This window comes from Oryzias melastigma, linkage group LG16 (assembly GCF_002922805.2).
Source record: "Oryzias melastigma strain HK-1 linkage group LG16, ASM292280v2, whole genome shotgun sequence".
NCBI classification, from domain to species: Eukaryota; Metazoa; Chordata; class Actinopteri; order Beloniformes; family Adrianichthyidae; genus Oryzias; species Oryzias melastigma.
The window spans coordinates 28,722,848-28,735,215 of NC_050527.1; the positions used below are offsets into that span (position 1 = coordinate 28,722,848).

General features: G+C 41.7%; 1 protein-coding gene across 3 annotated transcripts; it reads right to left on the bottom strand.

Moving 5' to 3' along the window:
- Positions 1-530: 530 nt before the first annotated feature.
- hjv (hemojuvelin BMP co-receptor) lies at positions 531-12,319 on the bottom strand. Of its 3 annotated transcripts, XM_024258240.2 has the most exons (6): positions 11,839-12,319; positions 11,448-11,534; positions 5,908-6,005; positions 4,587-4,762; positions 3,034-3,563; positions 531-2,718 (listed from the first exon to the last, which is right to left on the bottom strand). In XM_024258240.2, the coding sequence occupies exons 4-6, from the start codon at positions 4,678-4,680 to the stop codon at positions 2,104-2,106; spliced, it is 1,239 nt and encodes a 412-aa protein (XP_024114008.1). In that variant the 5' UTR covers positions 4,681-4,762; positions 5,908-6,005; positions 11,448-11,534; positions 11,839-12,319; the 3' UTR covers positions 531-2,103. The 3 variants fall into 3 exon arrangements, with proteins under 3 accessions (XP_024114008.1, XP_036071870.1, XP_024114009.1); XM_036215977.1 differs by having other exon boundaries at positions 11,448-12,319; XM_024258241.2 differs by lacking the exons at positions 5,908-6,005; positions 11,448-11,534; positions 11,839-12,319 and adding an exon at positions 5,299-5,570.
- Positions 12,320-12,368: the final 49 nt, after the last annotated feature.

Consider the following 12,368-nt stretch of genomic DNA (forward strand, 5'->3'; position numbering starts at 1 on the left):
AGTAAAATCTGCCCAACACAAGAAGCTCTCAGCCCACATCTGTTGGCTCAGCTGTTGGACAGGACAAGTTAAAACAAAGAAAAATGAACTGGTTGCATTGTTGCACTTTATCATGACTCTCAGGTCTCTGAACGTCCCTGGAACTGTCTCTCACTGGATCAGATGTTTACACTGGGCTAAGGGGTATTTATTATTATTTATTATTATCATTTATGAAGTATGGAGTATAGATGCTCTAAACGCAATTTCGTTGTTATTCTGTGACAATGACAATAAATAAATTGAATCTTGAATCTTGTTTAAATCACTGTAAATGATTTAAAGTTAATGGTCTGCGCCATTATTGGTTTGCGCTCAGCAGAAGGGGGAGGGGCAAAAGTTCTCGAAACCTGCAGGTGCGCAGGGAGCGTGCGCAGGGAGCGTGCACAGGGAGCGTGCACAGGGAGCGTGCGCACGCACGAGGGAGAGACAGATACAGCAATTGGTTGTTTCACTTTAAATTAAATATATATATCAAGTCAAAAGCTGAATGATAGTAGAAGTCATTTTATTACATCTTATCTGAAGTTAATAAATAAAAGCATCTATATATAATCAACATTCATAAATAAAAACACATTATTATTATTAGTAGTAGTAGTAATTCCTTTTGTGCATAATATTATATACAACAAAACAACCTGAAGAGGCATTTGGAAGCTGAAAGAGATGATTCTTTTAGTGAAATGAAGCCAGTTTGCTAAGAAGAGCTGGAATCATCATCACTAGCCCCGCCCCCTAATGTCAGCATGACCTTTTGCATTTGAGGTGGAGAGAGAAACTGCTTGAGGCAATAAACAGTTAATTAAGGTTTTCAATCGACTTAGTTTCAGATTTAATATGTGCTTAGGTGTAACAGATGTTTCCCCACATCTGTCTTTGATCAGTGGCATAGACCACATAGGCTGGAACTCATTGTTCTGTCAGCCGTCTGAATTCTAATGGAGTCAGGTTATGTTGAACCATGTTCATAGTTTGCATGAGGCCATTGGTTTAAAGAACAGTGTGAATGAAAGACAAGAGGATCGAGTTAATGCTGTTTTTCCCTTGAGAATTTGTACTCGACCAGAAAAAAGTAAACGAGTGAATTACATTTTAAAACATGTAATAAGTAAAGTAATGTCATTACAATTTCAGCCAGTAACTAAAGTAAAGTGATCAATTACTTTTTAGAGTAAATTAGCCAACACTGCACACATACTCAATTCAAGCAGATCATCATTATTAAGAGCTCCAGCTGTCATATTTCAGTCATGATAAACATGTTGAGAGGATCCACTTTTTCAAAGTGAAACTGCTTCCAGGCACCAGTTGTCTAGTGAAAGGAGGTCTGGATGAATGACTGTGAGCTGACTCACTTCAGGGGTAATTCAAAAACTATGCACCTGACCTTTCTCTGGTTGTATATGTAGCATTCCTGAATGGTTTTTTTATTATTCACTGAATAGTTTGCAATTATAAAATGTTGCAATATCAAAATCCTGGAGCGTTTCAAAATGACACCAAACGAGACTGTAGCTTAACACTGAAACTACATTAGAATGTCATTGGTGATATAGCTCCATTATGAGAAACTGGGCTTGTTTAGATGAACACAAAGCTGATGTCCTGCAGGAACGGAGGAACAACAAACCCCATGAGCAGCTCTCAGTCGCTGTTTGTGGTTTTTAATCACAGTCGGCCTTGAAAAGCTCCTGAGACCCCCAATGAAAAAGTGTGCAACTTGTGGTCATTGACTGTATAAAAGAACTGGACAGGGTGTCCCCTCCCCCTTGGCGTTCCGAAATGGAAGTGGCTCCAAGAAGCCAAAATTTCATGGACTCAATCTATTGGTCAGAATAATCAACACCTTATTTTCCTCTTCTTGATAATCCTATTTTTCTGTAGTTCAAGTCATTCAAGTCATAAACTGACCAATCAGATGCATCAGTAAAAGTAGGAGGAGCCTCTTGGCCCCAACGCTCAAAAGGTTTGAACCAACTCGTTTATGTTCTGCGCCGGTTCTGTTGCTAATGTCGGACCTCTGCGGGTCGAACACCTCCTCTGAGGTCACTTCCTGTGGTGTCAGGTCTGGGTCAGAGTTCCCAGCAGCATCAGCAGCATTACCAGTGGGAGGCGTGGCGGTGCGTTTGCTGCAGCGGTTACAGGTCGTAGATGTAGCCCCTCCCCGTTGGGGATCATGGTGCGGGCGTCCTGCAGGGCGCTGACAGCAGCCAGGCTGGAGTTCAGGTCTCCGCTGGTGATCAGGTCAAAGATACAGGCCTTGTAGTAGATGTCTTTGGTGGGGAGTAGCGCCCCGCAGTGGGCGGATGCCACAGACACCACAGATTCAGGAGGGGGCGGGCGTAACATGCTGACCCTCTGGGAGGCGGGGCAGCCCCACACACACAGCTGCAGGTCATGCTCAGGCTCGAAGGCCTCCACCACGCTGCGGGGCGACCGGACGGACAAGCTGAGAGAACCGCCGCTCTGACGCACCACCAACAGCGTGCCAATGTGTGCCGCCCAGATCTCAGCGTGCCGCCCAGGACTCTGGGTCTGCACCGACAGACTGCGGTGACCCCACCGCTCGCCGCTCCACACAGAGCCATCAGCAAAGGCGGCTGGAACGTTACCCAGTTCCGCCTGGTAGAGCTGCTGGTCGATACACTGGCGCCAGTTCTTGAAGATGATGGTGATCTGACAGGAAACACAAAAGATGTGAGAAGTTCTGCTCTGATCCACGGAGGTGTGACGAAAAACATCTGTGGAACCAGCTTATTGAAAGTTAAACTGCAGAAGGTTTAGAAAGGAGAAATCCAAAATTTGAAAGCTTAATGTTTCGAGAGGCAATGCTGCTCAGGAACCTCTTGGTTGTTTAAACCCTTCGGTCCATTCCTGCTGAGTATCAAGCTGGAAAACCCTTGATTTCATTTCTAGATCTTTGGTTCAACACAAGTTTTCTGACAGACGAAACCTCTTCTGAAGATGTGAAACAACAGTCTTTGAGCTCACCTTGGTGAGGACTGTAGGGTACAAGCCCTCCTTTGCTGGCGAGCTGGTGGCCTGTACATACAAGTACTCATTGTCAATGACAGGCCACGCCCCCTGTACTGCACATGTCTGGAAGTCATTGTTAAAAGTCCGAATGTGGGGGTCCCCAAAGATGCCGCAGTGCAGGTACTCTGGCATTCGCCCCTTCCTGTCAAAGAAGCTCCTCTCGTAGAGACAGGTGTTTCCTGACAGCGTGCCTTGAGGCAGCGGGCGCGGCTGAGCCGTGGGCCCCACCTGGGGGCACCGATGCTGGATCAGCAGGTCCTCGATGCCCTGCACCGCAGCGTGGTACGCCAGGTCACCCCGGCACGGCCGAGCCATCCTTTTGGTGCACAGCGTGTATGAGCGCAGGGCGCTGCAGTACCCAGCATTCACCGCCTCCCTGCTGGGTGGAGCTCCTCCTCCTGCCCCTCCACTGCTGCTGCTCGCCAGGTCCAACTTGGAAGCCACAAAGTCTGAGTTACACTTCAGGATCTGGCAGGAGTATCCCACTGAAAAACAGAGCAGGGTCAGAATTCATCTGAAAAGACTCTGAGGACCCTCGTTTGTCTGGTAATATCAAACCAGGGACACAAGTCTTTCTGTGCGAGTACAAGTCAGGACTCTTTGAACGACAGCAGGTCTCAGAACTCCAAGAAGTCCACATAGCATCTTGGATCTTTGAGCTACAGTCTGAAGTCAGTCTCACCACAATATGGGTTTAACCGAAATCCTTGGGCATCCTTGGAAACAACAATTCTGGACTTTGAATTCAGGAACTAAGTGAAATAATACTCCAGTTTCTTTAGACGAGAAGTCTTTCAAGAGATTTAGTGATATTTTCAGAAAAGGGTTTTTCATAAACTAAAAGATAACAAAAGAGGTTTGCACTTTCATGGTTCCTGGTTGAAAAACACTAATTTACCACTTCAAGTTGAATTTCACTCAGAACCTTATCTTAATTTCAGAGGAGTGAAACCTTAGGCAGTCCCTGTGGAACTCTTCTGAGCTCTTCGATTGTAAAATGAGACCTCTGTTAGAGTTTGATCCAGAGAGCAGCATATTCCATGGGCCGAATCCCAATTCTTCTCCAACAGCTTCTCCCTACGCCTACATTTAACCCTCCAAACGGAGTTATGGAAATAGAATCTATAAATTCAGACAACACTGCATCTCGATGATGTCATCAACAGTCGTCGGTTATCTATTTTAACGCGCAGTTGCCAGAACTTGGAAAACACACAACAACATATTTTGTAGAACTTCAGAAAATCATGGATGCATTAGTTACATTTAACTGTAAACTTCTGGCTTCAGTGCACGCCCATGTAAAGACAGGAGTGTATTCTCCACAGCACAGCATGACGTGGAACACCCTCGTGGTGGAGGTATCCAGAGCCCTCCACCGCTATGGCCACCGCTTCAAAAATTACATCCCGACCTCTCCGGAGGGGTGGGGGAAGAATTCAGATTTGGCCTTGGTCATCTTCACAAAATGCAAGTTACTCTGTGTTTAGTTTGTGAGGTCCCCATACCTTCAAGTAAACTCAGCTGGACCATCAGTAGGGTCAGGTGGATGTAGTGTTTCCATGGTAACCGAGAGCACTGAGAAGCCGTTTTACGCTCCATCAGCAGATCAACCTCAGGACTGACTCACAGGAGAGGAAATTCTGGACATCTCTTCTTAGACTGCTGGCCGCACCAATCGGTTCTGGATGAGCAAAAGAAAATGGATGGATGGATATGTGAAGGCCTAACAACTGTAAACCCTGAAAACGATCTGATGTTCCTGCATCTGCTTATGATAACTAAAAACTGGAGCGACAGCTTCCTGTCTGACATTTTGGAACAAGTGATGCCAAAAAGTGAAAAATATAGTTTTAAACTAATAAATGTTACTTCATTTTCTCTTTTTTTGATTCAGCAGAATGTTGCTTCTTCATCAGGAGCGAAATCATTAGGAATATTTTCTCTGATATTATTTCCAGTGAATCCGAACAACAAAAAAAGAACAATTATCAAGAAATAAGTCATCACAAATATCTATGCTGCCAAAAGTTTATCAAATTTACATCAAATCATATTTTCTCTGAAAACATGCCGCATTTTTCCAGAACAAAAACAAATAAATAAATAATTAGGAGTTGGGAGCTGAATGATCTGCATGGATCCAAAAACGTTCAGATTTGTGTGTCTTTAATTGATCAGCGGTATCACGAGTCTCCGTCGAGGTAACCTCTGACATACCTGAAGGGTCATGAAGGATGGACCCGGAGTGAAACCCTTCTGCTCATCGTCTTCCAGCTCAAACAGAAATGAACCACCGCTCAGACTGACAGTGGCATCGACCTGCCCGCATACGCTAGAACATGGACTCTCAGCTGTTTGCCCATTTTTTTCTTCAAAGAGCAAATAGAACAGGGGGAGGGGCTTAAACTGAGGGGCCGTGCTAGAGGTCAACAGATGAGTGTTGTCCAAAGCTCTGCTGGGTCAGAGAACCGTGAATCCTGGAAGGCTTCAGGAGGAACCAGTGTTGTTTTATTGATAACTTAATGTGTTAATTAGTGTGAAGATTAAACTAGGGAAGATGATAGACTTATTTGAGCCAAAAGATGATGAGGCCCATTTGCAGCCAGTTTTTTAGCTTCATCGCCATATAGAAAATGCAGGACCTTGCTGAATCAAAACCTTTCCAAAACGGGGCAAATGGGCGGACAAACACAACTGACCTGGACAGAACCCATCAGAGATCATGGTTCAATTATTGACCATCAGCCAAAAGGCCTTCTCACCATTTTTAACACAACTTCTATATCAAACATGATAGGATTGTGGGACACAGCACCTCCTGGTTACCTGGTAAAGTGACCTTCAGCCCATATTGGTCTCAAACGAGCCTCAGGAAGGAAGTGAAAGTGTCGCCTCTTGGGGAAGACACGCATATCGTTGGAAACCTGAAAGGGAGACACATACATTTACAAATACATCTTCTATTTTCTAAACCTGCTGAATTACTGCTTGGGCTCACAGGGATGCTAGAGTCTACCTAGCAACAGGAGGGTAAAGACAGGCTGCACTCTGGACAGTTATAAATAAACCCTTTTAATGTCTTTTTTGGAAATGCGTCTGGAGTTTTGGTCCATTCATGAAGGAAGTAAAATAAGTTTTCAATTTAATAATGAAATAATAATCAGAATGTCTCAGTCGTGATTCTGGGGTTAGGGCTCATGGGTAACTGGAGCCACAGTTGGACCCGGCCTGGAGGGAGGACGAGGGATCTGGGCCCACCATAGACTGTGATGGAATGTGGTTTGGGTTGTGGTTGGTGGTGGGTGCCCCAAAACACAGAATCTGGTTTTGGGGACATGGAATGTTACCTCTCTGGGGGGTAGTAGCCTAAGACTGTGCAGGACATCGAGAGGTGTCAACTACAAATAGTCTATAGCTGAGGTGAGCTACCTTGAGATCTTTCCTGGGAGAGGCCAGGTTCCTTTCTCCTGGTCCAGGAACACCTCAAAATTCCTCATGAGAAGCTGGAGGAAGTAGCTAGAAAGAGGAAAGTCTGGGCATCCCACCAACCCGGACCGGATGAGCGGCAGAAAGTGGATGAAAAGTTTGCACAAATGGCAAATGGAGGCAAGGAACAATGGAGTGTGTTGGGTTTGTTAGAGTTTTATTGGTTGATTTCAAGGACTCTAAAATAAAACTGTAATTTCATCATAAATTGAAAGTAGATTTGTCAGGTCCTCAAACCAAAGACCAGTAACTGCATGTGGGCTGGCCACCAGGACTTGTAAGAGACCACAGAAAACCTTCGGTGGGTCTGTCTGTCTCACACCCATAATGCTCTCTTGTGCAGGTAAGACAGGTATGAGCAGGCCACGTTATATTTGGGGGCGGCACAAAGGGAAAGATGCCGATTATGCCGTTTCCCCGTTCAGTTTGTTTAAAAACACACATTTATAAATGAAGGTGATCAGGAAGGAAGCAAGACGAGCATCCAATCAATCATTAAGGAAGATACCATTATTATCAACTGATTAGTTTAGGATAATTCAGGATTTGTGTGTCCAGGTAATTCAAGGTAAAATATCTAAAGTGTAGTTTTATCATTGGCTCATAAAAGAGATAATACATTTACATGGAAGACTTTTTAAAGTACCCCCACAAATAAACAAGAAACTCAAGAAAATAGCTTTCCTTAAACCAAAGGAAAAGCTTGGCGCCAAGAATCAAACTAGTCAGATTAGGTTTCTTAACAATTGTATGAAGAGGACATTGTCTTTTTGCAGAACTTCTGTGTAACTTATATTCTCTCTGAAGCCGATAAAGCCAGGCTATAATTTAAACATTCTTTTACTCGCTTACTAGCAAATTTAAAAAGAAACTGCATTCTGGATGTTCAACCCACACAGTGAGCAGCAGAGGCATCACCTCGGGCTGGACAAGGTTTCGCAACTCAAGGATTCCCTCATTTTTATGATCCAGCTAAAGCGGGCTCACATGTTGCCTTCAAGGTTATTAGAGAGAAATCCACACTAGTTTTAGTGCTTTGATTTCTTCATGACACGCTAATAATAGTGTCATTTAATAAAGGCAAAAGTAAATCGCAACAAAAACAGTCCACGTCAAAAAAGGAAAGTTATGAGAAGAAATAGATTTTTGCTTTTAGAATAACTCATTTATGTATTTTACTCATCAATTCTTGTCTTCCATTTGTTTATTTTTTGTTTCAAATCTCAAATTCTTAGCAGTATGAGATCATTTCACTGGGATATTTTAATATTACCCACAGGGAAATTTCCTGTTTTATACGTTTTCCTTCTTTTACTTTGTAAAATGCTTCTAAATGAGGCAAAATCCGAATTCTTCTGGAATCCCTTTGACTTCTCCCTCCGAACGTCGGGGCATCTGGTGTCGTTTCTTCATGTGGGTGGGCTCTGAGGCACAGAAGTTTAGAATGTAAATAATGACTTTTGGTTTGAGCATGACCTTTTTAAAGTTATAGACCTGATGTTGTTATGGAATTTCCGAGCGCTGACAGCTACACGTTAAGGCACATCGTCGACCACTATTGACGAATGAATGAGTAAAGCTTTAATTATAGGGTACTAAACAACTCCTTTAGATGTACCCACGCGCTTCACAATAAAAGAAAGACAGAATAAATTAGCCATTTTAAGAGCAAAATTAAAAACATCACAAAATTACAAAAAGCCGTCAGCAAAAAAAATACACAAAATTTTAATGAGAAAGCAGTAAAACAAATAAACAAAATAAAATCCAAAATATTACTGAACATTTAGAGCCATTTTACAAAAGTAAGTTTTCAATTGACATTAATAGCAGCAACTTTTAACGACATCATCGAGTGGGAATGACGTCTGAGTGTAAAGACACCGGCTATGTCCGAATTCCCAGCCTAACCCGGGACTACCCAGTGCTCTGGATTTTAAAAGCAATTAAAACCATGCTCTCTACTTTTCTTTCGTTTTTCTATGACGTCACTGATTTCATGAGGTCAAAATCTATACATACATCCATAAATTCAAGAAAATGTATAAAGAAAGTCTAATTTCACAACATGAAGATAAGACGAGTCAAAGATCAACTGGATTAGAATAATTACAAATGTGTGAACGTTTTAACTCGAATGTGGTGAAATAATCAAAGCTTTTTTTAAGTGCAATCAATGAATTTCACACTATGTAATATGCAGGAATAATTACTGAGATGTTTACAATCAATACAGTATTGAGTTTCTTTACTTAATCTGAAATATTCAGCAATGATTACAGGATTATTGTAATTATACGTTCTAATTATAATCAATGGTTGTTACATATTGTGTGAATCATTATTCTACTGAAAGAGAGAGAATGATCAATATGTTCTATTGTTACTTTAAAACTTGACACATTGTGTAATGATTATTTCTCTGCATTAATATGACGTCTTCTGATGATAATCAATGAGTATTACATAACTGTTACACGATGTATGATTGATATAACCCTTTACTGAAATTATGACTAATCAATAATCAACAAGCACTGCACTTTGCTACTTGAAAAAGAAAACTTCCATCAATCTGATCCAAACTGGATTACATAATTATGCAAAACTTTGAAGTAAAGTAATTAAGAAGGGGTGGTATTATAAAAGTTTGATTCTTCCCACTCCAAGTAATCAATCAAACTGACTTTAGGTAATTATCACAAAAATGAATGAACTAAATGTGACATAAATGTGTTTTGTTTTTGTTTGTTTTCTATTTTTCTAATCAATGCATTTCATTATTTCTGTAATGAGTTTAAAATATTTGTGTGTTTTCTCCAGTATTTTCCACAATCTATGGTTGAAATAAACCAACCAATCAATCAACCAATCAACCAATCAATCAATCAACCAATCAATCAATCAATCAAAAATTGAATCAAAAACAAACATTTCACGACGTTTATTTATGACTCCTCTGTGTTCTGATGATGAAAATGGGAATTGTTTATTCAAAAATTACATTTAAACATGTTTTTCTTGTTCGACCACAATGCATTGTGGTCTATATTCACTGATCTAGTAAAGTTTGATGAACGCTAGTTTTTCGCTAAGACTTCTGGGAAATTTCTGGTGCTTTTGATTTTGGAATGGTAGATTCAGACAGCACTAGAAAACAGAGAACGCTCTAAGTAGTGCACTTTATGGTGAGCGGGGGGGTTCGGACATAGCCTGCAGTTTTCGACAACTCTTCATTTGGAGGGACAGATGTGGAGGCAGGGAGAAGAATTCAGATTTGTGTATTGTAAACGAATGACTAAGAAAACTTCAAAATGACTTAAGTTTAAAAAGGTTTTGTGTGTCATGAGGGGTCAGTTTTGCTGTAATAAAGGTTTGACAGCAAAGCTACTGCAGGCAGACGGCTCTAAAACTGCAGAGCTGCTCCTTTACCGTCCCAGAACGGCAGACTGACAGCAGGTGACTGAGCTCCAGCAGGTGGGAGGAGCTCCAGCAGGTGGGAGGAGCTCCAGCAGGTGGGAGGAGCTCCAGCAGGTGGGAGGAGCTCCGTTTGTGTTAACTTTACACAGTTGTGATGTCCATCCTTTAGCCTGGTCATTAAGGTTTGTTTTATGGTAGGGTGGGGCTTTAATCATCTAAGCAGCAATGGAGGGGTGGGGGGGAGGGGGAAGCTGAAAATTATTTCATGACTAGGGTCCTCATAAGTATATGAATGCGAGAAAGTGTGTGTGTTCTCCTATTTTAAGCAGGTGCCGTTACCTTAAATTTTTGTGAACATTAAAGAGTTCTTATTTTTTTTTTTAAAAACAGGAAATAATTTCTAAAGATGTGAAGGAAACAGTTGCACTCATTTTTGTACCTAGTGAGGACCTTTATCACGTTACCCATCATTTATGTGGGATCGTTGTGTTAATGGGGACCGCTCTTCAGTTATAATATTGAAAATGGTAATTTTGTTGTTATTTTGGATTATATATAAACAACCAGTGTGTAGATCATTTTAAAAGAATCTTCAACATCTGTGTTTAAGCAGATGTCCTCGTATTCTGCCAACAAGTGTTTCATTCTTTTCATTGTTTGGTTCCTTGTGACACAATTTTATCATCACATCTTGTTTCATTTCATGTTTAATTGACTCACGCTGTTTCTTCTGGTCTTAACTCTTTTTTATCCTGATTTAAAATGTTTTTTTCTTTTTTTTAAATAATTTTTGCTCTTCCTGTTCAAATTTTTAAATCTAAAATCTGGTAGAAACACAGAGTATCAGTCGACCTTTAACTAAAATATAGATAAATAATTTATTACTAAATAAAAGCACAGGAGAAAAAAATGTGCCGATAACTAAGTTTGTATTCATTTCTGCAGCAAAAGTGTCAAAATGATATTTTGTTCAGCTCACACTGTGGCTTGATCTTCTTTTAAAATTTACTTTAATTCCCAAACGATGCATTTATCAAAGTATCTGTTTTGTTGTAAAGTCTTTGCTCTGTGAAAGACGTCTTACATGAAGATTGTTCCGTTTTAAGGACGTTGAGCTGAGAGTTACTCTACAAACTGGGTGTGTTTGAGGGTGTGGAGGTTAAATTTAAACTGCAGTTGCCCTCAGGGCTCCGCCGCGCTCAGCTATTAATAAACACGCCGTTTCACGGATATTTGTGTCTAAATATAAGAAAGAATTTCAGGGATTCTGTTCTCTTGATGATGAGGATTGCTAACATAAGCTAAGGTAGGGATAGGGTTAGGAGGAAGGACAACATCACCTGTACTTCATAAGTGTCTGTAGCTTCTATTATCCTAATGAATGTTTCATGATACCATTACCAAATGCTCCACAACGGTACGTTCTTTTTTCATGAAAGGGGCCTACGAGGATCACGAACCTGTAAGACACACCTGTGCGCCGTCAAGATGCGGCTGCTCCTCTATGGCCCTTCTTCAGGAAGTGTCGTATTAATGAGGAAATCATTCTAGATTTAAAAGAGAAAAATAAAACTCAGACTTTTCTCTGATAAAACATTCATTCAGGACACAAACGAAACCTCTATCACAGAAAGAAAAGCTGTTTCTGTTCAGGTTCTGCCTTCAAGACCGACCCAAGAAACCAAAGGGTTCAATGAGGTGAACAGAATCAGGCTCCATGGTCCAGGAAGCTGGACTGGAGATGAGAGATCAGTCTGGACAGAACACCAAACATGATGTGCATGTGGATCAGTGCTGGAGCTCCGAACGAGGGACAGGACACTTTGCTGCTGACCCTGAGGTCCGTCTTACCTCAGCTGGTTTAGGATCAGACGGTGGTGAGGGGGTCCAGGAAAATCCTCCAGAACCTGCAGGAGACTCCACGTTCCCACTGGCCTGTCCAGAACTCTGTCCAGAACTCTGTCCAGAACTCTGCAGGGTCCAGCCTGGGTCCTGGTCACAGCTGACCGGCAGCTTCAGGCTCTTCTAATCCCAGAGAAGAACCTGCTGCACGACAACTGTCCACTTACACACACACACACACCCCCACACACACACACACACACACCCACGTGCACCCCCCACACCGACACGCGCGCACATGCACACGGTTATTTTTATTTCAGACCTTCAGGACGCAGAAATCTATTTATGACCTGAAGCTTCACTTCTATTTTGATTTGTTTTTGGAGGCGATTCAAACATTTTGAGAAAAAAAAAGAAATGTTGAATGAATGAAATCAAAAAGTTTTCCTTTTGTCTGTGTGTCCCGCCCTCGTCGTCTTTTCTGAAAGAGAAGAACTGAAGATGACCCAGAATGTGGAGTAACTCCAAAACATTTG

What these genes read in the sequence shown, in the direction of transcription:
- hjv (XM_024258240.2), bottom strand. Translation starts at nt 4,680, where the DNA reads ATGGAGCGTAAAACGGCTTCTCAGTGCTCTCGGTTACCATGGAAACAC. An exon ending in CCAGCTGAGTTTACTTGAAG is followed by an intron (nt 3,564 to 4,586) that starts GTATGGGGACCT and finishes TCTGTTTTTCAG; the next exon opens with TGGGATACTCCTGCCAGATC. An exon ending in ACCCTACAGTCCTCACCAAG is followed by an intron (nt 2,719 to 3,033) that starts GTGAGCTCAAAG and finishes GTTTCCTGTCAG; the next exon opens with ATCACCATCATCTTCAAGAA.